This window comes from Bubalus kerabau, chromosome 8 (genome assembly GCF_029407905.1).
Source record: "Bubalus kerabau isolate K-KA32 ecotype Philippines breed swamp buffalo chromosome 8, PCC_UOA_SB_1v2, whole genome shotgun sequence".
NCBI classification, from domain to species: domain Eukaryota; kingdom Metazoa; phylum Chordata; class Mammalia; order Artiodactyla; family Bovidae; genus Bubalus; species Bubalus kerabau.
Genome location: NC_073631.1, coordinates 66108473 through 66131874, shown reverse-complemented (window position 1 = coordinate 66131874; position 23402 = coordinate 66108473). Strand labels below are relative to the sequence as shown.

The following is a 23402-nucleotide window of genomic DNA, read 5'->3' as shown; positions in this document are numbered from 1 at the left end:
GGCTCTTTGTTTCCTCTTCACTTTCTGCCACAAGGATGGTGTCATCTGCATATCTGAGGTTATTGATATTTCTTCCGGCAATCTTGACTCCAGTTTGTGCTTCATCCAGCCCTGGATTTCATATTATGTACTATGCATATAAGTTAAATATGCAGGGTGACGATATACAGGCTTGATGTACTCCTTTCCCAACCAGTCCATTGTTTATATACAAATCTAACTGTTGCTTCTTGACCTGCATACAGATTTCTCAGGGGGCAGGTAAGGTGGGTCTTGTATTCTCTCTCTTGAAAAATTTTCTACAGTTTATTGTAATCCACACAAAGGCTTTAGTGTAGTCAATGAAGCAGAGGTAAATGTTTTTCTGGAATTCTCTTGCTTTTTCTATGATCCAACAGATGTTGGCAATTTCATCTCTGGTTCTTCCTCTGCCTTTTCTAAATCCAGCTTGTACATCTGGAAGTTCTTGGTTCACATACTGTTGGAGCCTAGCTTTGGAGGATTTTGAGCATAAATTTTTACATAAATGAAATTAAATAGTACTTATTCATTTGCTATTTGCTTTGTAAAAATATCTCTACAGCTGTTTTTGCTTTAAAATCTTGCCCATATAGCCACATTGCCCCTACACTGCCCATGTAACCAGTTATTTACTTGAGAATGCTACATGCACACTCCTGTCCCTAGTTTTTCCTGTTCTAGATTTTTCCTATATTATAATGGGAATTTTTCTCTCCCTTTCTGTGGTTTTGTGAAAAATGGTATCAAGCTCCTTTTAAAGAACCTAGCTGAGGGCCAGACATTACTTTTATGTTTTTCAATGATATGTAGAAGGCACTGACAATTGTCAACATATCAAGACTTGAATGATGCTATTTTTGCAAATCTTAACCCAGGGTGATGAACTGCAATTATAGGATCAACTGAATTTAGAATATAGGCTAGATGAAAAAGAGGGGCTATTTTCAGTTCAGTTCAGTTCAGTCATTCAGTTGTGTCTGACTCTTTGCGACCCCATGAATTGCAGCACACCAGGCCTCCCTGTCCATCACCAACTCCCGGAGTTCACTCAAACTCACGTCCATCGAGTCAGTGACGCCATCCAGCCATCTCATCCTCTGTCATCCCCTTCTCCTCCTGCCCCCAATCCCTCCCTGCATCAGAGTCTTTTCCAATGAGTCAACTCTTCGCATGAGGTGGCCAAAGTACTGGAGTTTCAGCTTCAGCATCATTCCTTCCAAAGAACATCCTGGACTGATCTCCTTTAGAATGGACTGGTTGGATCTCCTTGTAGTCCAAGGGACTCTCAAGTCTTCTCCAACACCACAGTTCAAAAGCATCTATTTTATATGCCTCTTATTTTGTTTTTTTTTTTTTAAATTATTTATTTTAATTGAAGGCTAATTACTTTACAATATTGTAGTGGTTTTTGCCATATATTGACATGAATCAGCCATGGGTGTACATGTGTTCCCCATCCTGAACCCCCTCCCACCTCCCTCCTCATCCCATCCCTCAGGGTCATCCCAGTGCACCGGCCCTGAGCACCCTGTTTTATGCATCGAACCTGGACTGGCGATCTATTTTACATATGATAATACACATGTTTCAATGCTATTCTCTCAAATCATCCCACCGTCGCCTTCTCCCATAGAGTCTAAAAGTCTGCTCTTTACATCTGTGTCTCTTTTGCTGTCTCACAAATAGGGTCATCATTATCATCTTTCTAAATTTCATATATATCCATTAATATACTGTATTGGTGTTTTTCTAAGTTACTTCACTGTGTATAATAGGCTCCAGTTTCATCTACCTCATTAGAACTGATTCAAATGCATTCTTTTTAATAGCTGAGTAATATTCCATTGTGTATATGTACTGTAGCTTTCTTATCCATTCATCTGCCGATGGACATCTCGGTTGCTTCCATGCCCTGGTTATTGTAAACAGTGTTGTGATGAACATTGGGGTACATGTGTCTCTTTCAATTCTGGTTTCCTCGGTGTGTATGCCCAGCAGTGGGATTGCTGAGTCATATGGGAGTTCTATTTCCAGTTTTTTAAGGAATCTTCATACTGTTCTCTATAGTGGCTGAACTAGTTTGCATTCCCACCAACAGTGTAAGAGGGTTCCCTTTTCTCCACACCCTCTCCAGCATTTATTGTTTGTAGACTTTTTGATGGCAGCCATTCTGACCGTCATGAGATGGTACCTCATTGTGGTTTTGATTTGCATTTCTCTGATAATGAGTGATGTTGAGCATCTTTTCATGTGTTTGTTAGCCATCTGGATGTCTTCTTTGGAGAAATGTCTATTTAGTTCTTTGGCCAGTTTTTTGATTGGGTCATTTATTTTTCTGGAATTGAGCTGCAGGAGTTGTTTGTATGTTTTTGAGATTAATTTTTTGTCAGTTGCTTCATTTGCTATTATTTTCTCCCATTCTGAAGGCTGTCTTTTCACCTTGCTTATATTTCCTTCATTGTGCAAAAGCTTTTAATTTTAATAAGATCCCATTTGTTTATTTTTGCTTTTATTTCCAATATTCTGGGAGGTGGGTCATAGAGGATCCTGCTGTCATTTATGTCAGAGAGTGTTTTGCCTGTTTTCCTCTAGGATTTTTATAGTTTCTGGTCTTAAGTTTAGATCTTTAATCCATTTTGAGTTTATTTTTGTGTATGGTGTTAGAAAGTGTTCTAGTTTCATTCTTTTACAAATGGTTGACCAGTTTTCCCAGCACCACTTTTTAAAGAGATTGTCTTTTCTCCATTGTACATTTTTGCTTCCTTTGTCAAAGATAAGGTGTCCATAGGTGCATGGATTTATCTCTGGGCTTTCTATTTTTTTCCATTGATCTATTTTTCTGTCTTTGTGCCAGTACCATACTGTCTTGATGACTGTAGCTTTGTAGTATAGTCTGAAGTCAGGCAGGTTGATTCCTACAATTCCATTCTTCTTTCTCAAGATTGTTTTGGCTATTTGAGGTTTTTTGTATTTCCATACAAATTGTGAAATTATTTGTTCTAGTTCTGTGAAAAATACCATTGGTAGCTTGATAGGGATTGCACTGAATCTATAGATTGTTTTGGGTAGTATACTCATTTTCACTATATTGATTCTTCTAATCCACAAACATGGTATATTTCTCCATCTACTTGTGTCATCTTTGATTTCTTTCATCAGTGTTTTATAATTTTCTATATATAGGTCTTTTGTTTCTTTAGGTACATTTATTCCTAAGTATTTTATTCTTTTCATCACAATGGTGAATGGAATTGTTTCCTTAATTTCTCTTTCTGTTTTCTCATTGTTAGTGATGCAAGGGATTTCTGTGTGTTAATTTTATATCCTGCAACTTTACTATATTCATTGATTAGCTCTAGTAATTTTCTGGTGAAGTCTTTAGGGTTTTCTATGTAGAGGATCATGTTGCCTGCAAACAGTGAGAGTTTTACTTCTTCTTTTCCAAGCTGGATTCCTTTTATTTCTTTTTCTTCTCTGATTGCTGTGGCTAAAACTTCCAAAACTATGTTGAATAGTAGTGGTTAGAGTGGGCATCCTTGTCTTATTCCTGACTTAAGGGGAAATGCTTTCAGTTTTTCACCATTGAGGATAAGGTTTGCTGTGGATTTATCATATATGACATGCTTATTATTTCTAAGAATGATTTTTCATTGAGAAATATCATTATTTTCATCATTCCTGTTGTCAAACATACCTCACATTTGAGGCCTTTGAAGACTCTTTGGAGTTACTACTTTTTGTTTGTTTTGATACTTCTAATAGGGGAAAGCATGGAGAGAAGGCATATTATCAGCACATTTTTTCTTGGACAATCCATTAAGAAATTTGGGTAAAAATTAATTGTGGAAATTTAAAATTCCCATATTAAATTATGCTTATGTTTATGTCTACATGGGTACTGATGTATATTTGGGAACATTTTTAATTAGTGTTCATAGTTTATCTATCATTATGTGGAGCCACATTTCATTCTTTTAAATAATTACAGAATAAACAAATAAAATAAAACTCAGCATTCAAAAAACTAAGATCATGGCATCCAGTCTCATCACTTCATGGCAAATAGATAGGGAAACAATGAAAGCAGTGACAGACTTTATTTTCTTGGGCTCCAGAATCACTGCAGATGGTCACTCCAGCCATGAAATTAAAAGACACTTGCTCCTTGGAAGAAAAGCTATGACTAACCTAGACAACATATTAAAAAGCAGAGGCATTACTTTGCTACCAAAGGTCCATCTAGTCAAAGCTATGGTTTTTCCAATAGTCATGTATGGATATGAGAGTTGGACCATAAAGAAGGCTGAGTGCAGAAGAATTGAAGCCTTTGAACTGTGGTATTGGAGAAGACTCTTGAGAGTCCCTTGGACTGCAAGGAGATCAAGCCAGTCAGTCCTAAAGGAAATCAATCCTGAATATTCATTGGAAGGACTGATACTGAAGCTCCAATACTTTGGCCACCTGATGCCAAGATTTGATGTATTTGAAAAGACCCTGATTCTGGGAAAGATTGAAGGCAGGAGGAGAAGGGGACGACAGAGGATGAGATGGTTGGATAGCATCATTGCCTCAATGGACATGAGTTTGAGCAAGCTCTGTGAGTTGGTGAAGGACAGGGAAGCCAGGTGTGCTGCAATTCATGGGGTCACAAAGAGTCAGACATGAGTAAGCAACTGAACAATGACAACAATATTTATTATGGGCTTCCCTAGTGGCTTGGTAAAGAATCTGCCTGCAATGTAGGAGACCTGGGTTCAGTCCCTGGGTCAGGAAGATCCCCTGAAGAAGCAAATGGCAACCCATTCTGTATTCTTGCCTGGAAAATCCCATGAACAGAGGAGCCTGGCGGTTACAGTCCATGGGGTTGCAAAGAGTTGGACATGACTTAGTGCCTAAACCACCACCCCCACAATTTATTATATTCAAAAAGACCATGCTCATTCCCTATAGGTTTTTAAGGGTCATTGCTATTCTTTGAGGCTAGTCTCAGTGATGACCTTGTTCCTAAAGGAAAACAAGATCTTCTGTATGTCGTTCAACTTTTGGTGTGATAAAAAGTAGAACCTCTCTGTATTTACCAAGAACTCTGAGAAAGTTGTGGCATTTGCCTTTCCACATAGTGTTGTTGAAGCCTTGTAGGTGGTGAGATGTTGATTGATTTTGAAAACTTTATCCTATCTGCTACCTTCATAGTAGTGGTTCCAAAGGCACCCACACTGCTGGACACTGGGTTAGTTGGTTTATGCTGATCACTTAGTCCTCACAACAGCAAGGCCATTTCTATCTTTCTCATTTTATACATGAGGAAACTGAAGGCTCAGAAAACTGAATTCATTTGCCAAGGTGTTAGTGACCCAGAGGTCAACCAGAGGGTGTCCATGCCCTCAAGGAGCTTGCTTGAGGGACAAAGAATTACCATCTGGTGGGCAAAGTTCTCTAGGGAAGGTATGCCAGAGAGCAGAGGACAAGTGGAGTACACTGGAGAAGGCTTTCCAGAAGGGGTGACTCATTTTTGTGATCAAGAAGGGGTTCATCACATACAAATAAGGGTGTTTGGGGGAAGCTCTCAGGTGAAGGTCATAATCCACACAAAGTCATGGAATATTTCTTCGTCATTGCCTTCCACTCATATCACCTAGGGAACTTGTTAAAATACCATTTTCTGGGCTTTTAAGTTTTTGTTTGTTAATTGTTTGGAGGAAAGTAGAGGAGTCAGACAAGCACATGAAGAATCCTATCATGGCTTCTGCTTATTTTTCTCTGAAAATAAGTTGATACTGAAAGGAAGCAGTAGAGTAAATCTGCTGAAGCTAGAAATATGAAAACTCATTATTTCCAAAAGGATTTTTAGGAAGACTTTGTGTGTGTGTGTGTGTGTGTGTGTGTGTGTATAAGGATTTGTGTTCTTTTTTGCTTTAGTCACATTGCTCATATGTTCCATTCATTCATTCATTCATTCAAGTATTTACTGATCCCGTGCCAGGTATTTATAGGATGACACTGCTTACCAAATTGGTCTTATACCTTTTATGAAGCCAGATTATTCTTTAAAACAGAAAAAGCAAGTAAATTATAATGAATTCTTCTCAAGCAAATGTTTCAGTGTACTTTTCAGATTATTTTATGCTAATAATTGTTATACATTTTTATCCAAATAGCTTAAAAACTGGGCAAAAGATTAATCTAATTGGAAAAAACTCAATATTGTTTGATTAAAAACAAATGAGATCATTGAGAGTCAAACAGACAGTTTTGGCAGCTTTTCTGTATTTATTTGGACTGCAAACCACTCTTTAATCTGGGGTTCTTTCATGAACAATAATGTATTTGTTATTTGAATATGTTTGTTATTAGTGTATCATAAGTGAATACGGTGTGTTTCAAACCTTTATAGATTCAATTCCATTCTCTTTCTTCATATACAGCATAAAATATTAATGGTCGAGAATACTTTGATGAAAGATAGAAGAACATAGTTTTTCATTTGTTAAGTGGGATTTATTTTCCACAATCTTCTTTTGCTTTTGATTTCTCTGATTTCTTTGTGCTTCATCTTGTTTTCCTATGATTGTGATCCCATGGGTTGTGTTTTTTAATAGTTTAAATTTTATATTTGATTTTAAAAGATCCTATGATGTCTCAGAAAATGAAAGGAAAGAGACACGACATAAATATTTGCACACTGATTTCCAAAATTGTACACCCATCCTAGGTTCTAGGCTTATTTACAGAGACCAAGTGCTGACCAAAGTAACAAAGAGTATGAATAATGGTAAAAGATTGAGTATTATTGATTACAGACTGCCTTTTGCATAGTGCAGGTTCACACAGAAGGGGTTACTTTGCCTGTTGCTTCAAGAATGACTTGGAAGATGACTATGCCTTTCAGAATATTGCTATGTGGCTGTTTTGGAGGGAGCCAGCTGATTACCATATATAAGAATGAACTTAAAAAAAAAAACTTAAAAAATAATTAATCCCTGTGTTGACAGAGTAAATTGTCCTCTTGTTTACATGTTTTAAGATGGAAAGGCTGAGTTAACCATGCTCGTGTCCATCTGGTTGTTTGCTTTTAACCAGATTACTTTGGCAGTCCTAACTGTGTATTGCCTGCTGCCCAAACTAAAGAGCAGCTCTTTCCCCAGCCTCTATTTTCCTTTCTTTTAGACATGACCAAATTCTCTGGTGGTTGTTATATATGATTGACCTGGATGCTGTTTGCCCCAGGTTTCATATCCCAGATAAGGTATGCTGCTGCTGTTATAACCTGCCTTAAAGTGAATACTCCATCAGTCATATTAACTGTCTGGTGATTCAGACAGTATTTTGAAATAGACAAACTCCAATCTTTAGGTTTTCATAGATAATGTTATAGTCACCTCTGAGGTGGTGGTGGTTATTATTCTGACTTAACGGATTGGGAAACAGAGATACTTAAAGAGGTGAAGAGATTTTTTTTTTTTAAGATGCACAGTTGCTCAGAAGTAGCAGGACTCAGATTCCAAACACTCTGTTCTTCTTCCTGGTAACACATTAGATGGGAAGGAAGGAGGAGTGACCTGGAGAATTGGGAGGGTCGAGAGAGGAAGGAACCAGAGAGACGCTGGCATCAACTTTGCAGCACTGTTGTCTTTGTCACGCCCTTTCTGCCTCCCTGAACTTTTGCACTCTGGGTGGACCAGCAATTTCAAAGGAATTACGTGGGAAGTGAAACTTTGTGGAGGTATTGGAAACAACATGTAGCTTAGGAGGTGGTGGCTTTTCTTATGAACCTACTGTTTTGGGGAACCCCTAACTTACTTTCTTTTCCTCTTCAGTATCCATGACTGTATTGCAGTGTACTGAGACAATTTAGTTGAGCTTTACTCTTTTGTGCGTATGCCTGGTTTCATAAAATATTTTTAATAGATAATCCATTCATAAAATTCAAAATACACAAAAGCATCCTATGGTAAAAGTAAGGCTTTGTCCTAGTCTTGACCCTAGCCACCTTGTACCCTTTCCTGGAGATAACCATTTCCTGGATTTGTGGGAATCCTTCGAGGGTCAGTCTCTGCATACAGAAAGCAGTCTCTGATAGCTTAACTCTTAACTTCTTTAGTGCTGAGCCTCTGACATATAACTTTAAGCATCTTAAGAAATTACATTGCTCTGAAAAACATTCCTATCACTGAGCTACTCGATTCCAGTGCTGCTGTCATTTTTACCATGATTTTTCTGAGCTTAGGAGAATTCTTAATGTATTTCTTGAAATTGTTGTTATGAGATGCTTGCATGTGTATTATAACCTATAACTATTTTAACCTTTAACAGTATAACTAATTTCACCTACTTAGCCCCAAAAATTTGAGTGGAGGTTGTTAATGTGTTTTTAAGGACAAGAAAAAAAAGAAAACTTGAGGGGTTTGTTTTCCTCCCTCCTTTTCTCTAACTGAAAAAATATGTATAAAATGTTATATTTTATAGATTGGTTTCCCAAAATATAAACCGGGCTATTTTTGCATTTAAATAAAAAAAAGACCCTATTTGTATGAAAGGATCTTGTTAACATTAAAATCATATTTTACAAAGACCTGTTCTTGTTAAAACTAGTAAGAAGACTTAAAACAGAGATCTGCTTTCTCTGTCAAATTTGTTTCTGTCCTTTCATTTACAGCCTCTGAGTTTTAGACTTCATGGGCTTTGGAAGGCAGTTTAAGTGAAAAGCTTGTGATTGCCTTTCAGTTAGAAGACTGGATTTCCAAGTCTTGCTGCTGACTTGGGGTGCATCAGTATTTACTTTTCTGAAGTGGACAAATTGAAAATGTTTCTCATTGTTATGGAGAAGTGGTCCTGGTTTGCTGTCATGTCATATGCAAAGCGTTGCAATCAAATGTGGACCTGGCACCCGTATAAAAAAAATGGGAATCCTCTTCAATGACTACCAGCCTAACAGATCTTCCTTCAGCTACCAATGTCCAGTTGATGTATTTTCTACTGATGCATAGTAAGCTATGACAAACTTGCTTCTACTGCTGCTGCTAAGTCGCTTCAGTCGTGTCCAACTCTGTGCGACCCCATAGATGGCAGCCCACCAGGCTCCCCCGTCCCTGGGGTTCTCCTGGCAAGAACACTGGAGTGGGTTACCATTTCCTTCTCCAATGCATGAAAGTGAAAAGTGAAAGTGAAATCGCTCAGTCATGTCCGACTCCTAGCGACCCCATGGACTGCAGCCTACCAGGGTCCTCCGTCCATGGGATTTTCCAGGCAAGAGTACTGGAGTGGGTTGCCATTGCCTTCTCCGATGACAAACTTAGTGGCCTGAAATAGCAGTCCTTTATTATCTCATCATTTCCATGTGTTAGAATTCTGGACATAGCTTAGGTGGGTCTCATAGAGCTGCAGTCAAGGTCAGCTAGGGCCACAGTTTTATCTGAAGCTCAAGGTCATCTTCTAAGCTCATGTTGTTAGAATTCAATTCCATGTGGTTGTAGAATGGTTACTCCTTCAAGGTTAACAGAAAAGTGTCTCTCTGACCTATAGACTCTTTAAGGGCTCACTTAATAGGTCAGGTGCGCTCAGGAAAAATTCCCCCTTTAACGACACAGTGAAATTGATGAGGGATCTTAATTACACCTGTAAAATTGCTTCGTCTTTGCATAACCTAATTATGGGAATGACATCCATCACATCCACAAGTCTTGTCCACTCTTGGGATTATAAAAGGTGGATGTATAAGGGAGTGGAAGTCTTGAGAGTCACTTTAGACTCTACCGACCGTAGTCAGAGCAGCTCTTGTATGCGTGGCAGGTAGAAACATCTGTCATAAATGGTGCTTAGAGCTAGAATATACCTTATGGATCCTGCACACAGCAAGTGCTGGAAAGTGCTCACCCTTGGCTATTCCCTTTCATCCCTGTAAGGTCTGGCTCCTACTTACCTTTCTAGCCTCCTCTTGTTCTGGACTCTTGTGGCTGGACATTGTTTCTCTCCCTGTTCTATGCATGCTTCTTGTCATGGGGCTTTGTACACACTGTTCATTCTGCATGCCTGCTTTTCCACCCAATGTCATCTAGTTGACTTTTACCCTTTCTTCAGCTCTTACTTTAGACATCACTTCCTGGCCTCAATGGCTACTTGTTGTGGAATTAACACTAGGCCCAACTGTGATTTAATGTTTTGTTTTTCTATAACTCCCACTAAAGTAGAGGTTCTGTGAGGGGCCATAGTATTCTCAGTTGTGATCACTGTGCGTGGCACATGGTAGTTGAATATATGTTGGAAAAAGGCAAGGAGGAGAAAGGAAAATTGGAACCAAATTCCAGTCTTCCTCATTTAGTGCATGACTCATGAAATCAACTGTGTATTTAGTATATTACTGTTGAGCCATATATATCTTAAGTTCATTTTGGAATTCAGCAGGACTTTAAAAGAGTTGAGTGAGAATTTTAGGGAGAGAGTAAAAATGGATAATAGAAATGAAAAAATGGCAGCATGTATCTAAACCATTCCCAAACTCCTGATGCCTTACTGTTTCTTTGCTGAATTCCATAGAGATTTTAAAAAGTCCTTAAAATCACCATAACCTAAGTGTATTTTCATGTGGTGGTAGCTGTAGTATGTTTCATACTTACAGACTTAGTGATAACCTTAATATAATTTTTAGTAGATCTTTCACCAGTTATGACTTCAGATTTCCTAGTTGCTGTCATTTCGACAGGATTACATACTTCCTTTTGTGACATCATATAAAACACACTTTAAAATTGGTTTTGAGTTTTCTACAGTGGCTCTGAAAACTATTCTGTGACTGCTTCTAACTTGCTCATGGAGAGTAAGGTGCTCTGCTCTTTAAAATGATTTTTCCCTGCTCTGGTCTGATATTTCACTTACAGGAATGAAATCATGATGATGCCTATCATCTTGAAATGTCTTAGAATCAAAACATTCTTATCTCCTCTGAGGCTTCTAATAGAATTGTTTCATGGAGGTAAAAATAAAGGTAGGTATTCCAAGTGGAAAGTTGGAATGCATCATTAAAAACTGCAGGAAAGCAGTGATTTGAAATAGAAGTTACCAACAGACGTCTGTTTAGGGTCTCTTATTTGCCGCCTGAGTTTGGCAGCTGCAAAATTGAAAGTATGTCTGTATGTGTGATACATCACTCTATGAAGATACATGAATCTCTATGCATCTATTTATTAGTTTTAAATGACCATCATGTGACAATTATAAGCAGTCTTATTGGGCTTTGATCAGAGTCTCTTTCAGTCTCTTTAGAAGTTGGCACAACTGGTTTTTAGGATCAAATGTTTTAGGTTCTCTTTTTGACAGGTATCTCACCTTGGGAACTAATATGTGTTTGCCTTAGAAATCTATCTGCCAGAGAGGCTCACATCTTACTAGGGCTGATGTAATAATAAAGGTGAACAAAGTACCTTGGTATGTTCATGAACTTGAGTGTCTCCTTCACTGAGATGAGTTTATTTACCCCCGAGTCATCTAATTATGCTTCCAGTAGCTTGGTGGTTAAAGGGCTGTGTATCTGTTTATCTGCAAACATGCTTGGGCATCAACTAGCTGATGTTAGCACAAGAAGCAGCCCCCTGATTCCCTGAGAATGTCTGGACATTCTCTATGCCATACGTGGAGCCAGCAGAGGGATCAGATTTAAAAATGCAGTTGGAACTTTTGATATTCTGGGTTTGGGTGACTGCAGTGTGGCTACCTTGATGAGGCTGTGAATGCAAGGTAACAACTTCAAACCTCTAGAGGCAAGACCACATTGAAGTGCTAAATGCAGAAGCCAGGGTCATATTTTCAGGCATCTAGACAGAGAGCTTGTGTGCCTTGGGACCTGTGGATTGGATAGTTGAAAAGATTCTCAGTCATTTGAAGAATGAAGTGAAAGGGGACTAGACTTGGAATTAGATCTGGACTCAATTCCCTCCTCTGCCACTTCTAGTTACTCAGCTCTCACTCAGTGATTTCTTTCCAAAGCCTTGGTTTCATCTTCTGTAAAATGCAGGGGTGCTGAACCTGAATGTGCCTTAGGATTGCCAGGGCTGCTTGTGAAATACTCAGATGCTCCAGTCCCACGGCAGACCAAGGGAAACAATTTTCAGTGGGCAAGGCCCAGGCATCTGTGTATTTTGTTAATTTTTATTGTGGTAAAATATACAAAGCATAACATTTACCATTTTAAAGTGTGTAGTTCAGTAACATTAAATGCATTGTTATGCAATCTTCACTGCAATATTTTTCTAGAACTTTTTCCATCATCCCAAACTGAAGCTGTATACTTATTAAGCAGTAACTCCTCATTCTCCTTTTCCTGCAGCCCCTGGTAACCTCTATTCTAGGTTTTGTCTCAGTGAATTTGCCTATTCTAGGTACCTCTGTATAAGTGGAATTATATAATATTTGTCCTTTTGTGTCTGGTTTATCTCACTTAGCACAATGTCTTCAAGGTTGATTTATGTTGTAACATGTATCATAATTTCATTCTTTTAAAGACTGAATTATATTCCATTGTATATATACACCATATTTTTTTTTATCCATTCATCCATCAGTGGACATTTGGGTTGTTTCCACTGCGTATCTATATTCTGAATCAGCCCTCACATGATGGTCAACAACTTTGAAAGTCACTGGAATGATTGTTCCCCTGGTTAAATTATGAGTTTGTGTATGCCAGATTTAGGTGGAGGAGGGTGATATCTACTGTCATCACTGTGAGATATCATTTCTTACTTAGCTAAATGGCAAATACATATTCATATAATGTATAGCATGGGCTTCCCTCGTGGCTCATTGGTAAAGAATCTGCCTGCAATTCTGGAGACCCTGCTTCGATCCCTGGGCTGGGAAGATCCCCTGGAAGAGGGCATGGCAACCCACTCCAGTACTCTTGCCTGGAGAATTCCATGGACAGAGGAGCCTGGCAGGCTACAGTCCATAGGGTCACACAGAGTCAGACATGAATGAAACAACTAAGCAGCAGAAACAATGTATAGCATGATAACCCCAAATGTTGGAAAAGATATGGAAAATCTCTTACATATTGTTGGTGACTATGCTAAATGTTTCAGCCACTCTGGAAATCAGTATGGCAGTTTCTTATAGAACTAAATATACACTTACCATATAACCCAGCAATTGCACTCTGAGCTATGTATACCTTAAAGTGAAAACCTGCTTTCACTCAAAATCCTGTACTCACATGTTCACAGCAGCTTTCATTGTAATAGGCAAAAAAACTGGAAGCTACCATCAGTTGGAGCGTGGTTAAACAAACTGGCACATCCATACCACGGAATACTGCTCAGCAATAAAAAGGAACAAAACATTGATCCATGAAGCTACATGGATGGATCTCAAAGGAATTATTCTCAGAGAAAAGAACCCATATAAAAAGGCTACAGAGTGATCTATGCAACATTCTTTTAAAAAATATAACATTCTTGAATAACAAAATTACAGAGATGGAGAGCTGATTCCTGGTTGTCAGGGCTTAGGGACGGAGGCTGTAAGTGGAGTGAGTGTAGTTAGAAGTGAAGAGCTTGAGAAGGCCTTGTGGTGATAGTGCAGTTCTGTATGTTGATTGGTTACACAGATTTACACGTGTGATTCAACTGAACAGAACTACACACACACACACACACAAGTGAGTGCATGTAAAATCGGTAAAATCTGAAAAAGCTCAGTGGACCACGTCAATGTCAACCAATGTGTTCCTTGATCCTGATGCTGCACTATTGTGACCCAAGACATTAACTGGGAGAGACTGGGTGGAGGGTGGGTGTAACCTTCCTATAGATTTTTTGTACCTTCCTGTGTATCTATAATTATTTCAAAATATAAATGAGAAAAAGGGAGATGGTAAGATATTCCTAACAGTATTTTTGCAGTGAGCCCTAAACATCCTATCTAATCAACCATGAAGGTTGCATCTGTGCAATATGTAACTCAAAGTATAAAATGGTGCAGGGCAATACATTGGTCCCACAAATGGCATTTCAAATGTGTGTTGAATGTAACTCACTCTTTATGCTCATCAAAGAGATTTTTACTGATGTCTTTGAAATTATGTTCAGGAAACTGAGGATTCCATTCATGACTTCTCCCTGTGGCTGCCATAACTTATGTTATGAGACTGTTGGTTGTTTTCTTGTATTCAAATAAATTTTATTTTCTTACACTGCTCCTGTGTACTCCAAATCATGAACTATGTTCCTGTTTTGGGAAATGCATGACTTGGACCTGAGATGTTTGATTTGTTTTGTTGTTGTTGTTGAGTTGCTAAGTTATGTCTGATTCTTTGCACCCCGATGTACTTCAGCATGCCAGGCTTTCCTGTCCTTCACTATCTCCTGAGGTTTACTCAAATTCATACCTATTGAGTTGGTGATGCTATCTAACCATCTCATCATTGGACTTTACTTTCACCACCAGACATATCCACAACTGAGCGTCATTTCCACTTTGGCCCAGCCATTTTTCTTTCTGGAGCTATTAGTAATTGCCCTGTGCTCTTTCACAGTAGCATATCAGACACCTTCTGACCTGGGGACTCATCTTCTGGTGCCATAGCTTTTTGTCTTTTCATACCGTTCATGAGGTTCTTGTGGCAAGAATACTGGAGTGTTTTGCCGTTTCCTCCTTCAGAGGACCTTGTTTTGTCAGAACTCTTCACTATGACCCATCTGTCTTGGGTGGCTCTGCACGGCATGGCTCATAGCTTCACTGAGTTACACAGCCCCTTTGCCACAACAAGACTGTGATCCATGAAGGGGGTTTGATCTTTTGATCCCTTGTTATTTGTGGCTTCATCATGTCAAAAGGCCTGAGACACAGCATGGTTCATAGCCAGAGGTAAAGGCATTTAGAACAGAGTAAACATAAATCCACAGAATAGGGTCTTGCTTCTTCCAATTTTACTCTATAGTACTGGTTTTCAGACATCACTGGAACATTACGTTAAAGGATCATGTAAATGAGCAAGTGAAAGGCAGCATGTCATGCTCTCCAGGGATGTTATTTCTACTCTGGGAGCTACTACTTTCTGAGTTTCTTCCATGCATCTGGCAGGACCCAGTGAATGAATGGAACGTGGACTTTGGACTAAAATAAAGAGTGGCTGTGTGACCTGGACAGAGTAATTTAGCTTTTCTGAATATTGGATCCTCATTTTAAAAACTAGGGGTAAAATATTATCTGCTCTAGAGTGCTTTTAATAAGAATAAAATTAAATTGTATATGAAAATTCCAAGTACGGTGCCTCACCTATAATAATTATGCAACAACTTAAATTTTCTCTTTCTTTCTCTCTTGTTGGAGGGTTGTTTATGTAATATTTCTGAAAATATTTTTGGAATTCATCTTTGGAAATGACTTCTAGTGACATTTTCCTGCATTAGAAAACCACACTTATGACTTCACAAGACAATCTCTGCAGATTTTTCTTTTTTCATTTTTGCTCAGTATGAGCTCAAAATAGTTTTTTGTTTTTTGCCTTGTGAGAAACAATGGATATTGGCTATTTGACAGTGGGATATGGTGGGTAGCATGGCTTCTGCAATACTGATTCAGCCTAGAGGTAGACGCACTCCCATATTTAGAAGTGTTTGTTCCCTGGAAGGAAAGCTATAATAGACAGTATATTAAAAAGTAGAGACATCTCTTTGCCAACAAATGTCTGTCTAGTCAAAGCTATGGTTTTTCTAGTAGTTATGTATGGATGTGAGAGTTGGACCATAAAGAAAGCTGAGTGCCGAAGAATTGTTGCTTTCGAACTGTGGTGCTGGAGAAGACTCTTGAGAGTCCCTTTGACTGCAAGGAGATCCATCCAGTCAATTCTCACAATAACAACAATGATAAGATCAGGTCAGATGCAGTAATGATGGGTGATGTGGCTCATATTAAATAGTTGTTGCAGGCATTTTTGTCCTCAATGCATTGCATATTTCTTTTATAGTATTGGTTATATTAAAAGTTTGAAGTTGTGTTTTATCAAATAGAAGCGTAATTTGTTTGTGACTCACAGACTCTGTTCTGTTACCTTAACATCAATGCCAGATACTGTATGTATTACAATGTTATAGTCATGAGACAGGTTCTATAAACCAGTGTCCTCACTTCACAGTCTTCAGTAAGCACATAGATTAGAAATCCAAGCAAATCACACGGAGATTTTGCTTTCCTTTATACTGGTGAAGTGAGTTGAGTTTACAAGTCATCTGTATGTACCTGATATTTCTGTGTATTTAGGGTTTTATTCAGAAATCATCAAAAATTAAGTTACATAGCTTTCCACCATTTCTTTCTCTATTGTTAATTATTTTATTTCAATCATGTTTTTAATTCATAATTGGAAAACAAAACAAAAAAGCTATGGAAAATACTATTGTGACAGGGGGCATGCACCATTCTTCAAGAACTCAGTTTATGGGTCTGAGTCTTTCTCTTGGGATTGAGGAAATGGTTTGACTATAAAATTCCCATTAGCTAAAAATAAGCAAAATTGCCTTCAGGATTCATTGTAGGTTCAGCCTTGAAGAGTAATAAAAGCCTGTTTTAAATGAACTCCTAAGGACAAGATTTAAGCCCTAGAATGGCTAGTCAGGTTTTATGTTTATCCCTTTTGATTATACTTCCACATGTTCCTGAAGAGCAGTATCTGAAAAATGGTTCATTAAATAAATTGTATTGGGCTGAAGTAATTTGGGGATTATTGACCAAGTCCAGGGAGTGGGGCTACCAGATCAGGTGACCTGGAAACAGCAAAGAATGGCAGACCTATCTGCTCCGCTTCCCTGTACCAGGTAGGAATGAACTGATTTCAAAGACTCCACGGTTGGTTTCTTTTAAATAAATATGGCAGTTTGCATGCTGCTGCCTACCTCCAAAAAAAAAAAAAGACAAAAATAAACCAGTAACTTGGAGGACCAAAGTGGGTTTTGGAAAGAAAAGGCATCCTCCTGAAAGTGAGGTGTGCCAGTATGGGAAAAGGGGGCTGAGGATGTGTTGATATGCTTCTCATTGCTAAGGGTGTGTAAGTGCTGGGCTGCTCAAGGACTTTTCTCCACTGCGTTTGGCTCAGGCTGACCTGGGCCATGGGGGAATGGGCATGGGGATTGGTATTAGAAGAGACAGACTTTGGCATCTGAGTTGCTCCAAGAAAACTTTGTTGTTTCTGGAGGTGGAATAGTGACTCGAAGTGGTCTACCTGCCAAAGGGGAAAACAGGACATCCTTTCTCCATTTCTTTTTCCTTGCGGTTTGCAGGAATAGTTTGTATATTGATGTTTACTATATATTATTGGTGAAATGCGACATTGATTAAGTACCTGCTAAATGCAGTACTGTAAGTACCTTGAAATAGATGTTTGAAAGGCCAAGTCTTCCTGGAGGAGCACTGGAACTTACCCTGAGTGGGGAAGTTTCTAGGAAGGCCTCTTGGAAGCTGTGACCTTGAGTTAAGTCTGGAAAGAGAAGTTAGCCACACAAGGAAGGAGAGCCTGGGTGACTTTTGTGTCCTTGTGAGGATAAAGGAAATGGAGGGAAATGGATGAGGTCTGAGATTTTTAAGAAGGGGCCAGCATTTGCGAAATCATAGGGTAACATTATTTGGTGATTTTTGGGAGAAATGTGGGGAGTTTCGGAGCAGCAGGTAAGAGAACAGAGAAGTGAGTCAAGGTCAGATCTGAGAGTTGCATATGCTAAGTTTGAATTTTATAGTAAAGGTCAGTGATTTTCAATCCTGGCCACACATTAGATTCCTCTTCTGCTTCCTACTTCCAGAGACTCTGATCCAGTTGGTCTAGAGAAGAGAGATTGGAGATAAAGTACCAGTGTGTACTTCAGCCAGGCTAAACCATCAGTCACTGATAAGAGTTCAAGAGTGTGAATGAGATAATAACTGGATTTGAAAGAGCACACACTGGTAGTTGTGTAGGAGGGTGCCTGGAAAAGGATCCCATCCCAGCCATAAGCAGTCAGTGAGCCTGCTTTAATAGTCCCAATGAGGACACCTAGCAGCTTAAGTTGAGGCAAGAATAGAGGGAATGGAAAGGCAATTGTATGAGAACATCTGGAAAAGTGGGGTGGTGGGGAGTGATGGACAAAGGAAAATGTGGTCGACTTGCTACAGACAAGTCTTCTAAGATAAGGGCTGAGTGTCCCCTTGGATTGGACACATGTAGGCAGCTGCAGCTGAAGAGAGTGATGTTTCAGTGGGATAATGAAGGCAGGAGCCTGATAGCCTTGGTTGAAGAACTTGAACTTATTTAAAGAAGCGTTCAAGTTCATTATGATCAGGTAACCCTAGAGACCTAGTTCCAGGAATCAGGGGAGAAGACTGGAAAGGTAGGTTGGGGCCATGTAGCTAGGCCCGTGGCTGCTGGGGGTAAGTTATTGGTAATGATAAGATCTGTAGGCTAATGTTAATGTGAAAAAAGAGAGGATTAAAACTAGAAGGATGAGACTGGGTGGAGCTAAGATTCATTAGGTGGCCAGTGCTTTATTTGTTCATGGTCCTGATGATTTTTAACAGCTATTTTAATGACAGAATGATGAAAATATGTGGCATTCTCTCTCCCTTGGGATAATGTGGCTTCCAAAAAAGGTCACAACTAATAAGAAAAATGAATTTTATCACTTCATTGTGGATTCAGTTTGTTTATGTGCTTCAACCTAGACAGCATATTAAAAAGCAGAGACATTGCTTTGCCAACAAAGGTCCATCTAGTCAAAGCTATGGTTTTTCCGTAGTCATGTATGGATGTGAGAGTTGAACTATAAAGAAGGCTGAGTGCCGAAGAATTGATGCTTTTGAACTGTGGTGTTAGAGAAGACTCTTGAGAGTCCCTGGGACTGCAGGGAGATTCAAGAAGTCAATCCTAAAGGAAACCAGTCCTGAATATTCATTGGAAGGACTGATGCTGAAGCTGAAACTCCAATACTTGGGCCACCTGATGCAAAGAACTGACTCACTGGAAAAGACCCTGATGCTGGGAAAGCTTGAAGGCAGGAGGAGAAGGGGACGACAGAGGATGAGATGGCTGGATGGAATCACGGACTCAATGGACATGAGTTTGAGTAGTTTCTGGGAGTTGGTGGTGGACAGGGAAGCCTCAAGCGCCGCAGTCCATGGGGTCGCAAAGTCGGACACGACTGAGTGACTGAACTGAAACTGAAACTGAACTGTTTCCGTTGCCATGTTGTTTTCCTCATTGACTGGGCTAAGCTTCTCTACAATAGTGTGTGTTTAAAAAAATGCTCTGAAATTCTTCCTCACCCTGAAAATATTTAATATAAAAAGCTGAAATAAATGCACAAGTACCATATAGCTAGTTTAGGCTTGTTTTTGTACTATTTTAGTTTTGGGAAGAAAAACCATTTTGGGTTTCACGTGATGGTTTAGATCAGGGTTTCTGAACATTGGCACAGTTAACGTTGTGAACTGGTTGGTTCTTTGTTGTGTGTTGTGGAGTGTTAGCAGCATCTCTGACTCCTGTGTGGTAGAACCATTTAAGCACCTTTATCCCCAGCCTGTGACATCTAAAAATATCTCCTAACATTATGAAAAGTCCTCTGGTTGGATATTGGAAGGGGAAGGCAAAATCATGCTAGATTGAGAGCTGCAGGTTTAAAAATAGTATAGTGACTTTATCAGAAAATAACCACTCTTCCTGCTACTATATAGGTGGTTTTCATGATGCTCTTGGAGTCTGAAAGGCTTTTTATCTCCAGAAGAAAACTAATGAATGTTTATAAATCCCCTTCTCGAACGTTTATTTTAAAATATTTGAAGAAGAGGAAAAATGACTTTACTGGTTGCCTAACCATTTGTCTGTTGCCCAGCTTGTCCACTCTTTCGTTAAGTTCCTGGATATTCTATCATTTAATTTAAAAGGACAGAGTTGATTTTTTTCCTGGGCCATTAAGTCCTCAATACAAAAGACCTTACGAATTAGAAAGTGCTCAAATAATATTGTGAGTTTAGACCTGGATGTGAAAAGGTGGATTTCACGCAGGACCAGGTTTTAGTGTTAGTTTCACACCTAATGGCTTCTAATTTTGAGTAAACCACTTTAATCTTGTTTGTGCAAATTTTCTTATATGTAAATGAAAGAGAGAAAGTTTATTATCTGCTATTTGACTTCTAGTTCTAAATGTCTAAGATTGAAATCTTTTGATTGTTTCTTTGGGCTGTTCCCCATCCCATGACACATCCCTCAATGCAGAGCAACTCAAAATGTGCTCTGTAAGTCTCCATTGGTCCAGAAATGACAATGCTGATCTACAGTGAGAAAAGTACAGAATCAGAGAGTAAGCAACTAGAAATGTTTCTCATGATTCTACTAAGTAATTCTATACCCATTACATATAGTAATAAAAATTATATTTTGCCAGTCTTTTAAATTTAATTTTTATAGTAATCTATTTTTATTATATTTTATGAATGTATCAGCCTACAGTGAATTACAAAAACAAAACAAACCTTTCCATAGAAGTGGTTTGAGAAACACTGCCTTAATGTACGATGGACAATTTTTTTTGTCTTTCTTTCTACTCTGGCCAATAATAGATATTTAATATATTCCTCCTATGGGGTTTCAAGGGGCAAGATGTTGCCAGTCTGCCCTGCTAGCAGTATAAAGTTGGTGGCAAAAGAGATTTTATTATAAAGAAGTTTGCCTTACAGAGAATAGGAAGTAATTCTGGAGTAAGTCTGAGACTCTTTTTGATTGTATGTATATGTGAGTCTTCACATAGCTCATGTTAGTGTCTTGCATTAAGATGGCATGTTTATCTTAGAACATGAACCCAAAGAACAGTGAAAATAGCCTTTTTAAAATTATCTGATTCCCAAGAATCCCTTACATCTGAAATCGACCTAGGATGCTTAGTCTACTGGAGTTGCCAAAACCAGCCAATGCTGTTGAGGGTACGTGAAGAATAAAAAGATATAGCTTTTACTTTTGAAAGAGATTATTACTGATATTTTTGAGTCTATTCAATCATTGTGACTCATCCAACATTTGGGAACATCTATTATATGGACTCAGGTGTGGTAGACTCACATGTTAACAAGGGCAGTGAAGCTGGTCATAATTTGATCTTGGTCTTTATATGTTAAACTGGTGGAGGAGCCAGCCTTCATTTTGAGTTATTTGAGGCAGAAAACATGGCTGGGTTCCCTGCACTTTGGACCACTGTGCCAATACCTTTTATCCCATACTGGATGGAATAATCTAGAGACTTCTGCCCTACTCCTGGAAGTCCTTTACATATGGCCTGGCATTGTTCGGGAACAGTCTCTTGGCCTGCAGTTCCTGCCTGGTGTATATGGGCTTAGAGTGCACTTCCTCCTGCGAAGTAAAAAAGGCAATCTCTTTGCCTGCCCTATTAGAATCATAAAATCACTCTTTCTTTTAGTTTTTTTTTTTTAATCCAGAGGATGAAAATGTATAACATATTTGGAAACTCTACTGGCAGACTTGGCAGGCGTTTCATATTTACTTGGACTTAACTTGAATTGGATTTGGTCCTCTGATTTCCCCACCTCCACCTCTCGGAACAAGTTATTTATTATCCGAGTGAGTCTGTGGTAGTGAATCAGACATGCACATGGCACGTCTATTGTTAAGTGTGTTTGTTCCGTAAGATTTATGCTAGCCCAAATAGTTTTATATTGGTTTTCATTGTTGAAAATTTACTGTATTCATTCTGGGTTTGGTGTTAAGTATTTGCAGTGTGCTAGGCGTCCCTGTGGTTGAACATTTTATCACTGTAACACTTCATGCAAAGGAAATTAAAAAATATATAGTGAAAGCATTTCCCTAATATGTTTCCAATCAGCTGTGTACTTTGGTAATTTGATTTGTAGGAACTAGAGAGAAGAGTGTTACTGAGCCCTTTTCAATCATTCATAATTCTCTGGGAATTTGAATCATGGTTCTGAGTTTATGAAAATGTCTATTGAAGTTTTCTTAAGTGTTTATTATTATGTTTGTATTGAAGGTTTTTTTTAAGTTACCACTGCAGTATCCAAAAGAATTCAGGGAAGGAGGCGAGTCTTCTCTTTGTATCTTGGATAAGAAAAATTGTGAATTGAGGTGGAATGGGTTGATGGAAGCCAGTCACTGGAACAGAGGCAGACCCTTTTATATCTGCATTATCCCATCTGTGTGTTCCTACTGCTGTACTCCTTGGGCTAAGCAATAGGGCTGTACTTGGTGAATCCCATTTGCCTGGTGTACTACTGATAATCCAATGTGCATTTACTAGAGACATAGCTGGGTTCATCTTCCCCTGAAACGTAACTCACAAGGTAGAAGGAGTTATTTGGACAAACTAAATTAAGATCTAGGTTGTGATCCTCGCACCATTATTTATTTGGCTCTTTCTACAGAGGCTTAAACGTGTTTCCTTTTTTGAGACTCTCTGGCCTTTGACTTCTGTTTTTGCCAGTGAATGAGCATGACTTCTGTTTTGGCTAGTGAATTGACATGGGATAATCCATACATCGTCTAGTTTCAGATTTCCTTAATCTAGTTCACCACTTAAAAGTAAAATCAAAGTGAAAAATGAAATCATAGCTCTTAAAGCTGGAGGCAAGGCTTGGAAGGTTTCATCTTTTGAAGACAGTAGCTTGTCAGGAGTCATATGGGTATAGAATTTTGTGATCATTTTTTATATTTTAATTTTCTTGCTTTTGCTTCTTGCTGTGTTTTACATTTCGCTCTTGACCTTCAGCAATCTTAAATTCATTTAGTCTTGTGTAAAATCCCCTTTCACAGTGATGTTTTGAGTCCTGGTCCTCTTCATACTTACTAGGTATAAATAAAGTCACGAGGTTATGCATTTTGGCTTAAAGAGTTCATCAATCCATGGTTTTTCATTTGAAAATATAATCTGTGAGGTTAATCTTTTTGGTAGTCAAAGAATTAATATAAGTAAAAAGCCAAGTGGATACTTAGAAGGCTTAGTTGTGTTTAGAGGAAAATAGCCAAGGAGCATGGTGTTTCCTACAATCACTAGTTCTGGCTTAGAAGACGTAACTTCTTTTGCTTCAAAGATAAATGAAACTCACATTCATTCTTGGCCTTTCTTCCTGCCTCTGTGTTTCTTCTAGGTTGTACCTATGATGGAAGTACCTACAACAGCTCCTTCAAATGGCAGAATCCTGCTGAACCCTGTGTCCTGCGCCAGTGCCAGGTAAAGTCCATCTATTTTACTTTCCAGTGACAGGAAATCCATAAAGTCCTTTTCAGAAACCCTTTCCAGAACACAGAACAAACACAGAACAAAACTCCAAAGAAACAAGCAAAAAATGAGAAACGAATGAAAAACCAACTCTATCCTTGTCTATATTTATTGTGACATTCACCATAA

At 38.7% G+C, this 23402-nt stretch overlaps 1 protein-coding gene across 1 annotated transcript in view; it reads left to right on the top strand.

The window, feature by feature from the left end:
• BMPER (BMP binding endothelial regulator) overlaps positions 1-23402 on the top strand; it is a 253318-nt gene that overhangs the window by 39521 nt on the left and 190395 nt on the right. The window contains exon 4 of the mRNA XM_055590429.1: positions 23143-23225. Within this exon, the coding sequence (XP_055446404.1) occupies positions 23143-23225 (83 nt within the window). The remainder of the gene's footprint in view (positions 1-23142; positions 23226-23402) is intronic.